The 13,076-nt window shown below is 57.3% G+C and overlaps 1 protein-coding gene across 1 annotated transcript in view; it reads left to right on the plus strand.

Moving 5' to 3' along the window:
* Aldh1l1 (aldehyde dehydrogenase 1 family member L1) overlaps positions 1–13,076 on the plus strand; it is a 34,717-nt gene that overhangs the window by 13,072 nt on the left and 8,569 nt on the right. Inside the window, exons 8-16 of the mRNA XM_046458680.2 lie at positions 463–588; positions 969–1,060; positions 2,782–2,929; positions 3,575–3,694; positions 5,401–5,528; positions 6,406–6,556; positions 8,236–8,306; positions 10,534–10,639; positions 11,505–11,592. Of these exons, the coding sequence (XP_046314636.1) occupies positions 463–588; positions 969–1,060; positions 2,782–2,929; positions 3,575–3,694; positions 5,401–5,528; positions 6,406–6,556; positions 8,236–8,306; positions 10,534–10,639; positions 11,505–11,592 (1,030 nt within the window). The remainder of the gene's footprint in view (positions 1–462; positions 589–968; positions 1,061–2,781; positions 2,930–3,574; positions 3,695–5,400; positions 5,529–6,405; positions 6,557–8,235; positions 8,307–10,533; positions 10,640–11,504; positions 11,593–13,076) is intronic.

A 13,076-nucleotide genomic window follows, 5' to 3' on the forward strand; every position in this document is an offset into this window, starting at 1 on the left:
AATGGCGCTTGCCCACCCTGGAGGCCCCAGACCCACTCCCCCCTCGGCTCCATGTTCCCAATCCTTAGGCTCAGATCAGATCCCACGGGAAGACCTCAGGTTGGGCAGGTTGTCTACTGCACAAGGATCTGGCAAAGACAGGGAGAAATGAGACTCAGGAGGGAAAGCCCACGCAAGTCCCTGGCCTGGGGCATGACCCTGAGTATAAGCCACCCAAAGTGGGGCCCTGTGTTCTATTATTATTATTATTATTATTATTATTATTATTATTGGTACTGGGGATTGAACCCAGGGGCGCTTAACTCCTGAGCCCCATCCCCAGCCCCTTTTATATTTTATTTAGGTCTCGCTGAGTTGCTCAGGGCCTCACTTAAATTGCTGAGGCTGGCCTCCAACTTGCGATCCTCCTGCCTCAGCCTCCTGAGCGGCTGGGATGATAGGCGTGTGCCCTATCTTTTGTAGCTGCTGGTGAAGAACATCCAGTTTGAGGATGGTAAGATGATCCCGGCCTCGCAGTTCTTCAAAGGAGCAGCCAGCAGTGCCCTGGAGCTGACGGAGGCAGAGCTGGTCACTGCCGAGGCTGTGCGGGTAAGAGACACCTTCTGGGGTGCAGGCCGGTTGGGCAGGTTGTCTACTGCACAAGTGTTTGGTGAGTCCCTTTCCCTGTGAACCGGCCTCAGGGGCAGTGTTGGTGCTCTCTGATCTTGGAACTCTCTGAAGTCTTTTTGCCGCTCCTTCCTTTGCAACGGGGGCCCTGGGATTTGGCCATCTGGGCCTCTGATGCTCCAAGAGACTCACTTTCTCACAGTCCCAAGAGGTGGTCACCCCAGGCCACCAGGCCCCTCGGGAAGGGACAGCGCCTTGGAGTGGACAGCCGGGCTCTCAGGCACATCCAGGCACACCCAGGCCCGGCTGGTCCCAGGGCCACCAGGGCCACCTACCTCCTCACACCGCCTTTGTGTTCTCAGAGTGCTTGGAAACGGATCCTCCCCAGAGTCTCGGAGGTGGACGATTCCACGGATTTCTTCAAGTCGGGGGCCGCCTCAGTGGACGTGGTGAGGTAACGGGGGTCCCACCCAGGACTCGTAGACCCTGTGGGTTCTGAGGAACCAGACCCAAGAAGCAGCCACGGCTCGTTAGACCCACGGGTCATGCGGACAAGGCACCGGCCATTGGGGGTACTGGTCCCAGCAAGCTGGGGTCAGGTTGTGGGGCTGGGACTCACCCCCAATGGGAGACACATAGAAAACTGTGTGTCTGTATCGCTGGGACGAGCCTCTCACCTCTGGGGGTCTCTTGCTGTGTATGGGGGTGCAGGTTAGAGGGCTGAGGGAACCGTATACACAGTGTTTTAAAATGGAAATGCAGCCAGCGGCTCAGGAGGCTGAGGCAGGAGGATCACAAGTTGGAGGCCAGCCTCAACAATTTAGTGAGGCCCTCAGCAAGTCAGTGAGACCTTGTCTGTAAATAAAACACAAAATAGGGCTGGGGACGGGGCTCAGGGGTTGAGTGCCCCTGAGTTCAATCCCCAGGACCACCCCCTGCCAAGAATAATGGGAAATACAGTAAAATTTATGGATCTTAAGTGGTCAGTTTGGCAAGCCTTGATTTAATGTGTGTAAGTTTTAATCAAGACACAAAGGCATGGGTTACGTTGTTCTAGATGTCCCCTGCCCCAACCCACAGGCAGTCTGTCACCTTAGATTCATCTACCTGTCCTTCAACCATGTAGGAAGGGTCCCACTTACTACCCAATGGTGGTAAATTCTGATCTGTGTGGAGGGAAGGAGAAGGAGGTATTAGTCTACCTTTGTTTGCAAAAAGGAGTCCACACTGTAGGTCTGCCAACCCCTCTGCGGAGCAGGGCGGAGATTCCTCAAAAAACTTGAAGTGGAACCACCATCAGACCCAGTTATCCCACTCCTCTGTTTTATACCCAAAGGACTCGGCATATTACAGGGACACAGTCACATCAGTGTTTATAGCAGCTCAACTCACCATAGCTAAGCTAGGGAACCCAACCCAGGTGCCCTTCAACAGATGGGTGGATAAAGAAACCGTGGTACACATACACCGTGGAATATTACTCAGCCCTAAAGAAGAATGAGATGATGGCATTTGCTGGTAAATGGATGAAGCTGGAGACTATCGTGCTAAGTGAAATAAGCCAGTCCCCAAAAAAACCAAAGGTGGAATGCTCTCTCTGACATGTGGATGCTGCGTGACTTTATCATTTTTATGTGTAGTAAACAAAGATCTAGTTGAATTCTTGTGCATGGAGACATCCAATTTTTCCTACACCATTTGCTGAAAACGTTATCCTTTTCTCTTTGTGTATCTTGGTGTTCTTGCCAAAAGATCAGCTGACCTCACGCGAGTAGGTTTATTCTTGGGCTCTGGGTTGTGCTCGTTGGCTGAGGATGACTGCTTTTATTCCTACTTGATTATTTTAGTTTGGTAGTGAACTTTTAAATCAGAAAGGTTGAGTTCTACGACTTTGTGCTTTTTCAAGGTTTTTTTTTTTAATTATTATTTGGATCGCTCACGTCCTCTTGAGATGGCATGGGGGGTTTTTCGGATGGCCCATGAGTTTGCAACCAAGGCCTGCTGGGTCCGCCGCAGCCTGGGCCCTGGGCCTGGGTCCTGAGCTGCTGACCACTACAGGGTGCTGGGACCCAGGCCAGATCAGAGGAGATGGATTTAGACTTGCAGGCCCCGGGTGCAGCCGGGCGAGGGGCTCCTGATCCTGGGCCCCCGTTTCTCCACCCCCCCTTGCTGCAGGCTGGTGGAGGAGGTGAGGGAGCTATGTGACGGGTTGGAGCTGGAGAACGAGGATGTATACATGGCAACCGCCTTTGGGGACTTCATCCAGCTGCTAGTCAGGAAGTTGCGCGGGGAGGACGACGAGGGTGACAGCGACATCGACTACGTGAGTCGGGCCCCTGGGTGTTCAGGAAGTCGGGAGCCCAGTTTTCACTTTCCCAAGCTCTGCCTGGCACCTAGGGGTGTCAGAGCCAAAGGGCAAACTCGACTGTATCTCGCTGTCAGATGCTCAGTGGGAGGGTCACATTGGGTCTCCCAAGATGCGAGACCAGGTTGAGTTCCCAGCAGGGACAAGTTCATCCTGTAGATTCAGCACCGATCTGGGGGAACTGCCCTCTCTTGAAGGAATGGGCTTTGGGGGTAGTTTGTTTGGCTGGTGGTTTGAAACAAAAGCTGGTGAAGAAGAGACAGGTGGCCAGGGTGGACCCCAGGTTGTCCTAGGAAGAGTGAATAAATGACAGATTGCAGGAGGGGGAAGGGGTCCCAGGGATTCCTGTGTTCCGCATGGAATTTTGGATGCGCACAGAAGTGGGTGGCAGGGTGCTGGGTGGCACGTGTCCCCTGGTTTAAAGGGCCTCGCCACCCGTGACACTCCCGACCCGCTGCGAATCCCCCTATGTCCTTGGAGGAGGTTGGGTCAGCAGCTCGAGGTCACACAAGGAGGAAGGGGCAGAGCAGGGACTCCAGCCCACGCAGTCTCTCTGGGAATCTGTGCTCCTCACGCCTCTTTGTCACTTGGCTGTCACCCCAGGTGGAAAAATCGGTGAACAAGCTGGAACTCCGCATGCCCCACCAGCTCTTCATCGGGGGGACGTTCGTGGATGCCGAGGGAGGCCAGACCTATGACACCATCAACCCCACGGACGGCAGCGTGAGTCTGGCCTTCCCTGCTCCCTGACGCCTCCTCTGCCCCGCCCCGGCTGACCTCTGGCCCCGCCCAAACTCACTTCTCCTCTGGCCCCACCCACCTCTACTCTGGCCCCACCCCAGCTGATCTCTGGCCCCGCCCAAACTCACCTCCAGCCCCGCCCACCTCTCCTCTAGCCCTGCCTCAACTGACCTCTGGTCCCACCCTGCCTCATCTCTGGCCCTGCCCCAACTGACCTGTGGGCCCTCCTCTTCTCTGGTTCCGCCCCGCCTCTCCTCTGGCCCCTCCTCTCCTCTAGACCCGCCTCCCCTCTGGCCCCACCCCACCCCTCCTCTGGGCCCGCCCCACCTCTCCTCTGGCCCCTCCTCTTCTCTGGCCCCGCCCCACTTCTCCTCTGGCCCCTCCTCTTCTCTGGCCACGCCCCACCTCTCCTCTGGCCCCTCCTCTTCTCTGGCCCTGCCCCACTTCTCCTCTGGCCCCTCCCCTCCTCTCCTTTGGCCCCGCCCCTCCTCTGGACCCGCCTTCCCTCTGGACCCGCCCCCACCTCTCCTCTGGCCCCTTCCCTCTTCTCTGGCCACGCCCCTCCTCTTCTCTGGCCCCACCCCACCTCTCCTCTGGCCCCTTCCCTCTTCTCCTCTGGCCCCGCCCCTCCTCTGACCCCGCCCCCCTCTGGACCCGCCCCTCCTCTCCTCTGACCCCGCCCCCCCTCTGGACCCGCCCCCACCTCCCCTCTGGTGGTGCTGGCCCCAGAGCCTCTGCTCAGGCTTCCATCTTGGCAAAGGACAAGCAAGGGTCCCACTTAGTCTCCAGCTTGGACTGCTGGAATGGAAGACGGTGGGGAGATAAAGATAGGAGGTGGCAGGGCTCGACAGGGACTTGAGCCTGCTTCAGAGACCAAGGACAGAATTCAAAGTCCCCAAGGGGCCAGGTAGGGTGGCTCATGCCTGTCATCCCAGCAGCTCAGGAGGCTGAGGCAGGAGGATCACAAGTTGTAGGCCAGCCTCAGCCACTTAGCAAGGCCCTAAGCAACTCAGTGAGACCCTGTCTCTAAATAAAATATAAAAAGGGCTGGGGGGCTGGAGATGTGGCTCAAGTGGTAGCACGCTCGCCTGGCATGCGTGCGGCCCGGGTTCGATCCTCAGCACCACATACAAACAAAGATGTTGTGTCCGCGGAGAACTAAAAAATAAATATTAAAAATTCTCTCTCTCTCTCTCTCTATTTAAAAAAATAAATAAAAATTAAAAAAAAATAAAAAGGGCTGGGGAAGGGGCTCAGGGGTTAAGAATCCCTGGGACCAAAATAGAAAACATAAAACGGTCAAGGCGGGGACAGGGGACAGAGGAAGTAGCTGGGGATCCAGGGGCTGGCAAAGGGCCTCCGATGTCCCCTGTGGTCCGCTTCAGAAATTCTTCCTGGCTGGACTTGGAATGACTGGGTCTCAGCTCTTGCTGTGGACGCTCATCTCCCCTCAAGCCTCACCGCTGTGGGTGACTCTCTGGCCCCTGGGTGAGATGTGACCTCTGGGAGTAGCAACAGGCTTTCCAGAACCTTCTCTTCATGCAGACACCGTCCAGGCCCACTTTGGCCCGGCGTCCCTCTGAGCCTGCCCAGGTGGCCGGGCGTCCTGCTTCAGGGAAGTCCAAGGACTGTGGCGGTGTCTGGGCATCCTGCGCCCAGGGAGGACTCACACTCTGTTCCCCCCACAGGTCATCTGCCAGGTGTCCCTGGCCCAGGTCAGCGACGTGGATAAGGCAGTGGCCGCGGCCAAGGATGCCTTTGAGAACGGGCGGTGGGGGAAGATCAGCGCGCGGGACCGTGGCCGGCTCCTGTACAGGTGAGTGTCCAGCCGCCCCTCCAGCTTGGGGGCGGGTCCTCCTACCCAGGCCTCTGTTCCTGGGATCCTGGGCCCTGGGGAGGTCATGGGACCAAAGCGGTCAGACTGACCCGGCTGGGTGCGCCCAGCCTGAGGCTCAGAAAAGACTCCTTGGAGCCGGGCACAGTGGCCACGCCTGTCATCCCAAGGGCTTGGGGAGGCTGAGGCAGGAGGATCGCAGTGTGGACAGCAGGTCAGGTGTGCTCCAGGCGAAGTCCCCAGAACCCTTGGAGACTCCATGGTTGTAAGGAGGCACTGGCGAGTGACAGATGCCCCCCAGAGCTGGGATCAGGCAGAACTGTGAGCCCCGGACACCCAGGTGGCCCTGGGAGCCTCCAGTGACCCTGCCATGGGGAGGGTCCTTCCCACGACGCTCTGCTGCCATCTGGTGGCCGGTGTCTTAATAACAACCCCCAGTGACTGAAGAGGCTCTGCTGCCATCTGGTGGCGTGTGTCATAATAACACCCCTCCAGTGACACAGGGTGGTGTTCCAGGCAGGTCCAAGTGGAGACCCTGTGGGGGAGACAGACATCTGTCACTAGTGTCCTAGTGACCCGTTCCTGCTCTGTGCAAATTCCCAATTGCCTCTAAGGGGACGTGTCCCTGGCTGGCCCCTGAAGCTCAACGAGAGAGAGAAGGTGGGAGGTGATGTCCCAGGAGGGGGACGGGAAGGACCTTCCAGAGAAGTGACTGTCCCCTGGTTCAGTGCATGGCTCTCAAGGCAGGGGGGCTGACTTCCCGACGCACGGTGCAGACATACAGAGAGGGGAGGACAAGGGCCAGGTTGGTGGCCGGGGGCATCCGTGCAGGGCCCAAATCTCCCTTATCTTTGGCCAGACTGGCTGATCTCATGGAGCAGCATCAGGAAGAGCTGGCCACCATCGAGGCCCTGGACGCCGGCGCTGTGTACACGCTGGCCCTGAAGACCCACGTGGGCATGTCTATACAGACCTTCCGCTACTTCGCTGGCTGGTGTGACAAGATCCAGGTGGGTCACCTTGGAGCATGGGAACGGGTGGTTCCTTGGCCGGGCAGCTGCAGAACAAGCCACAGCCCATGGCTGGGAACGACCCCGTGGATTAGCTCCAGGTTCTGGGAATTCCAGGTGGGCTGGGCTGCACCAGGGTCTTAAACATGTGTCAGTCATAAAATCAGCGTCCTGTAGTGACGTGGCCACGTTAGTGTCTATAGCAGCTCAATTCACAATAGCCAAGCTGTCCAACCTAAGTGCCCTTCAACAGATGGACACATAAAGAAAATGTGGTACATGTACACAATGGAATATTACTCAGCCTTAAAGAAGAATGAAATGATGGCATTTGCTGGTAACTGGATGGAGCTGGAGATGATCGTGCTAAGTGAAATAAGCCAGTCCCAAAAAACCAAAGGTCAAATGCTCTCTCTGATATTCAGATGCTGACCGAAAATAGGGGGAGGAAGAATAGCAGTTTATTGGATGAGACGCAGGGGAATGGAGGGAAGGGAGGGGAGGGGAGTGGGAAAGACAGTGGAATGAATGGGATGTCACTTTCCCATGTTCACATAGGAACACACGACCAGGGACACTCCACAGCAGGTCCAACCAGGAGAATGGGAAGTTCACCCCGTGTAGGGGTGAACTCTGCAGTCACAGAGGGCTAAAAAGAACAAATAAATTTTTTAAAAAATGTGTATCAGTCAGCTCTCGGTACTATAAGAAGTGCCTGCAACTATCAACTTATTAAGAGAAAAGGTTGGTCTGGGCTCGGTTTTGGAAGTTCCAGCCCATGCTCAGCTGATGACTTTGTTGTGGGCTGAGGCAGCACATCATGGCATCTCTCAGCGACTAAGAAGTACAAAGAGAGTAAGGAGAAGACCAGGGGTCTGCAGTCACCTTTAAAGACCCACCTGATGGCCTAATGACCTCCCAAAGGTCACTTCCTCATGGCTGCATGAGACCAAACCTTTGACATGTGGGACTTTGAGGGACATTTCAGATCCAGAGTGTAGGGCTGGGGGTATAGCCCGGGGACAGAGCGTTGGCCTAGCCTGTGTCAAGCCCTGGGTCCCATCCCCAAGACCTCTGATAAAGCTCCACCTGGGACGCCGTGGCATACCCCTGTCTCCCCAGCCTCTCAGGAGGCTGAAGTGGGAGGATCACAAGTTGGAGGCCAGCCTGAGAGATTTAGACAGACCCTGACTCAAAATAAAAAGTGAACAGGAGAAGCTGAGGGTGTCATTCAGGGGTAGAGCGTCACCCTGGGGTTGATTCTCAGTGACACCTAGAAAAGACAGGAGGAGGAGGAGGAAGAAGGAGGCGGAGGAGAAGGAGGAGGAGGGAAGGAAGAAGGAGGGAGGGAGGAGGAGGAGAAGGAGGGGGGAGAGGAGCAGGAGGAGGAGGAAGAGGGGGGAGGAGGGGAAGGAGGAGGAGGAGAAACAGGAGAAGGAGGAGGAGGGGAGGAGGGGGAGGAGGGGGGAGGAGAAGGAGAGGGAGGAGGAGGAGGAGGGGAGGAAGAGGAGGAGGAGGAGGAGAAATTAGACCAGTGATCTCAGGGGTTCTGGGGCGGGTGTGGTCTGGAGGCTCTGGGCCCCTACCCGGCTGCAGAGGGGGAAATCAGGACTCAGACGACACCCTGTAGGAGCTGGTGTCCCCCACCCTGTCCCCAGTGACATCTCTTCTTCTTCCAGGGCTCCACTATCCCCATCAACCAGGCCAGGCCCAACCGGAACCTGACCTTGACCAAGAAGGAGCCTGTCGGGTGAGTCCCTGCCCTGGGTGAGGGGTGACCACACTGCCACTGCTCGGGCACTGCTCAGGTGTCCCGCGGGGCAGCCTGCAGACGGCTCGTTCCATCCCCAGCCCCACTGTCCCGTCCTGTCTGACCACACGGTGCAGGGACAGCGCCGTAGCAGGCCTCGGGCGTTCCGTCTAATGCCCACAGTGATCCTGAGGTCCTGGTGGCCAACGGGGTTCCCTCCAAAAAGTCCATCTACAAAGGGTGTGATGGGATCCTTGTGTGTGCAAGTTAGAAAGTTCTGGAAAAACAGCTGCATAGGGGTTCTCGAGAGGAGGAGAGAAGGTCTCTAATGATCAGAGAGGCTGCTCCGGAGGAAGCCTGGGGAGGGAGCAGCTCCCATGGGGACCAGGGAGCAGGGACTCCACTCTCCAGGCACAAACAGAGACCCCAAGCCACAGCCCCAGGGCCACCTCCTCCCCACACCCCACCTGCCTCCAGGGACCACCAGGGGACCCCCCAGGGAGCCATGCACTGCTGGGGTTCAGGCCTCACACCCCCTCAGTCCTCCTCTGGACCTTCCTGTGCCACCTCCCACGGGGACTCTGGGGACACTCACAGCCAGACCCCCTTACCCTGCTGACCCACGTGCCAGTCATCCCTGCAAGCAGCCCCAGAGACAAACTCAGAAGTGCACTTCACCAATTTTCTAAGAATCTCTCAGCCCAGTCGAGGTGACAACCAAGATTTGTCATCACGATTGTCCGAGGACAGAAGGTGACATCGAAATCAGCCTGACCCCCAAGGACCTTGGAAACACAAAACTGGCCATGCAGTACCTCATGTGAACACCAGAGGGCTCCAAAGCCACGGTAGACAGAAGGGCGAGTTGGCCATCAGTCAGTCCAACTCGGCAATGACCATTCAGGACGCCTTTCAGTCGCCGTGAATGACACACGCGTAGAAGCGGGTTCCCTCAAGAGGCCACACACTGGCCTTGACATCCAGCAGAGCCAGAGGGTTTCTTTTTACTGCACAATTCCAGTACCAGGGGTGTGAACCTTTTCCCTGAATGGCAGGTATGAGTTTGCTCACGCTGCTGTAACAAACTGCCACAGACGAGGTGTCTTCATCAACAGCTGCTGGCTCACAGTTCTGGCAGCAGGACATCTGTGATCAAGGTGTCTGCAAGGCTGTTTCCTTCTGAGGCCTGGGAGGGAGCATCTGTCCCAGGCCTCTCCTGACTTATGTGTTGGACGGTTCTCCGTTACTGTGACAAAATACCTGAGATAATCCACTTGATAAGGGAGAAGACTGACTCTGGCTCACGGTTGCGGAAGGATCAGTCCTTTGCCTTGGGCCGGTGGCAGCGGTGTATCATGGCGGGAGCTTACAGCAGAAGAGGCCTGTTCATGGCAACCTGGAAGAAAGGAGGAGAGAGAGGAAGGAGCTGGGATCCCAAGTCCCCTTGAAGGATGTGCCCTTGATGGTCGCCTTCCTCCCATTAGGAGGGCTCCCACAGGGTTCAGCACCCCAGGCCGCACCACAGGCTGGAGCCCAGCCTTTGACACACAGCTATATCCTTGCCCACATGGACTCCCCCGAGTGCCTCAATAAGGAGGCCAGCGTCTTTGCAATATGGGCCTTCTCTAATTCCTCCTGAGGTTCTGGGGATGAAGACAGACTTTGACTTGTGAATTGGAGGGGACACAATTCCCGCCATAACTGGGGGACTCTTCTGACTGGCTCACTTCTTTCAAGACCCCCCTCCAATAAGCCTTTTTTTAAATATTTTATTTAGAGGCATGGTCTCACCAATTTTCTCAGGGCCTCCCTAAGTTGCTGAGGCTGGCCTCCAACTTGCGATCCTCCTGCCTCAGCCTCCCGAGTTGCTGGGATGACGGGCGTGTGCCACCACGCCCACCTGGCTAGACCTCCTGGCTTTTTGTTCTCACTCGTACATGGCCACGGTCCCCTCTCCCATTGTCTGTGTCCCTGGACTGCTCTCATCAGAATCTGATCAGGGTCCCCTACCATGGTGGGCAGTAGGAGGAAGGACTGCCACCACGGTCACTCTCGGTACTGAATCCAGGTGAGAAAAGGCAGGTGTGACTGTCTCCAGGACTCTCCGTGCCTTTGGGGGCAGCCTGGCTTTGACAGTGGAGGTCAGGCCCTGGGAGAGGAGGAGGGGGTCAGCAGGTCCCCTCTGGGCTGAGACAAGAGAGGAAGGCCCAATTCTCTGGTGCGGCAGGGTCTGCGGTATCATCATCCCCTGGAACTACCCCCTGATGATGCTGTCCTGGAAGACGGCTGCCTGCCTGGCCGCTGGGAACACGGTGGTCATCAAGCCTGCCCAGGTGAGCTGCTCAGGCCCTTGCTACGCTGTTGAGGCTGGCCTCTAACTCGAGATCCTCCTGCCTCAGCCTCCCGAGCCTCTGGGATGATAGATGGTCACCATGGCTCCTGGCTTGACCAGGAATTTGCAGAAACAGAAGAGGAGCAATTTGTGGGGGGGGGGGGAAACTGCTTCCATTTTGATTGCCACAATTTCCACACCTGGGGCCATAGTCAGAGTTACACAGAAGCTCAGAAGGCAGGGGCTGCTGGGACTTCAGTGGGCAGCGGTCACCTCCCCAGACAGCCTCGACTCCGCCCTAAAGTTGGCAGTTCTCAGAGGAGGAGGCTGAGGGACCGGGGTCAGGGAGTTCTGGAAGGCAAGCCGGAGGCTTCTGGGGATGGGGACGGTTGGACTCCTGAGGGGCTTAGTGTCAACAGAGGAGAAAAGAACACAGCACTGGATGGTCCAGGCTTGGCCAAGTGGACACAGCCCTGCCGGGATGAGCCAGAGGTTGGCAGGCCCCTGCTCCCACCTGAGGTGTAAGGAAGGCCGTCTGGATTGGCCGTGCCCCTATGGTTGACCACGAATGTGGCTTCCCCGGGAACTTCCTGGCGCCCCAATCCACGGTGCCCCCTGCTTACAACTGGAGCCGCTGGGAGACAGAGACAGAGAGGGAAGGCTAATCCCAGGGGCTCGGGAGGCTGAGGCAGGAGGATCACAAGTTGGAGGCCAGCCTCAGCAACTCAGCGAGACCCTGTCTCTAAATAAAGTATAAAAAGGGCTGGGGACGGGGCTCGGTGGTTAAGCACCCCTGGGTTCAATCCCCAGTACTATTAAAAAAAACAAAACCCTCTTGTCTGGGTCTTCTTCCCTGTCCCCTGCAGGTGACCCCGCTCACAGCCTTGAAGTTTGCGGAGTTGACATTGAAGGCCGGCATTCCCAAGGGCGTGATCAACATCCTCCCCGGATCTGGTGAGGGCTTCAGACAGGGGCAGGGCTGGGGCTCCAGGCGGCCAGAGCAGGGCCAACTGGATAATGTGTCCTTCGAGGGCAGAGTGGCCTGGGGGACGCAGTGCAGAGCTCAGCCAGAGGGAGGGAGGCCTGCTCCTCGGGGAGCGACCTGCACCTGGAAGGACTTCCATTCTCAGACACCTTCATGTCCTTGGTCCAGCTTTGGCCGGGCTGTTTGTTTTCGGATTAAGGTTGACGAGTCCTTTGTCCTTCCTAGGGACCCGTCCTCTGTCCGATAAATCTTTGCAAATATTTTGTCCCCCCAAACTACACCCGAACGAGGGCGGAGAGGTAGGACGGAACTCATACCAAAGTCATTTGTAGGACTTTGACTTGCTCTAAAGGGAGTTGGTGAGGGTCTCCATCCACACCTGCCCACCCGGGATCTTCGCGGGTCCAGAAGGAGGGATCGGGCCACCCGAGGAGCCCAAGGACTGGGCAGTTCACGGGATGGGGAAGACAAGTGTCCAGAGTGACCTCCCCCTCTGTGTGGAGAGCCGTGACGTGGATCACGGTCCTCTGATTGCCTGGTGGCTGTGTGGCTCTGGGAACTCCCTGGGTAAAGGTGCAGATCAAGATTGCCCTGTTGCTATGGTGACACCCGCCCCAGACAGGCTCCAATGCAAAGGCATAGAGCTGTGTCAGTCTGGACCCTCAGCTCAGGCACCAGCTCCCGGGGAGAGAGGATTCCGAGCATAACAAGATGGCCCCCGTGTCTCGCCAATCCTGCGTCCTTCAGATGGCCGCTTTGAAGGAACTTTCCCACAAATAGCCTTTGGTGAAACCTCTATGACCAGAGCTGGCCCTGGTCACGGCTCCTCCGTCAGGGGGCGATGTCCGACCTGGCCCCAGCTTTTTCTCTCTCTGTGTGTCTGTTTGTCTCTTCTCAATCCCTCCATGGCCTCTTGTCACTGGTGCCCGAACAGGGACATGAAGAGGTCCATGGCGCCCCCGCTTAACTGGCCGCCAGGAGAGGCTGTCCACCTGCCGGGGGGAGCAGGGTCAGGGACGATTGACAGCTCAAGTTGAAACATGTCAGATCCGAGAGGCTCTCAGATATCCAGGCCCAGGAGCCGAGCAGGCAGAGGGGGACAAGGGACGCCGGATTCCAGAGGAGCTCGGCCAGAGATACAGACTGCGGGGATGACTGATCCAGAGATGGCGTTCGAAGGCCTGGCGGAGTCACAGAGGGGGCTGTGACCTGCAGGACGGAGCCAGGGCGCTGGACAGGCCAAGAAGATGGACGAGGGGCAGTCAGAGAGGTGGAGCAGAACAGGAGGGCACAGGTGGACAGGGAGGAAGGGTTGGAAGCCGCGTCGGGAAAGGGCCTCGAGCGGAGTCTTGGCTGAGTTTGGAAAGTCCACCTTGGAGTCTCACTGCCGCCGCGCAGTACAGAGGGACTGGGCAGCTGGTGGGCAGCTGTGTGCTGGGCTCAGCACAGAACT

This window comes from Marmota monax, unplaced genomic scaffold (genome assembly GCF_021218885.2).
Source record: "Marmota monax isolate L192 unplaced genomic scaffold, Marmota_monax_Labrador192_F-V1.1 WCK01_AAM20220418_F8-fsc00370, whole genome shotgun sequence".
NCBI lineage: Eukaryota > Metazoa > Chordata > Mammalia > Rodentia > Sciuridae > Marmota > Marmota monax.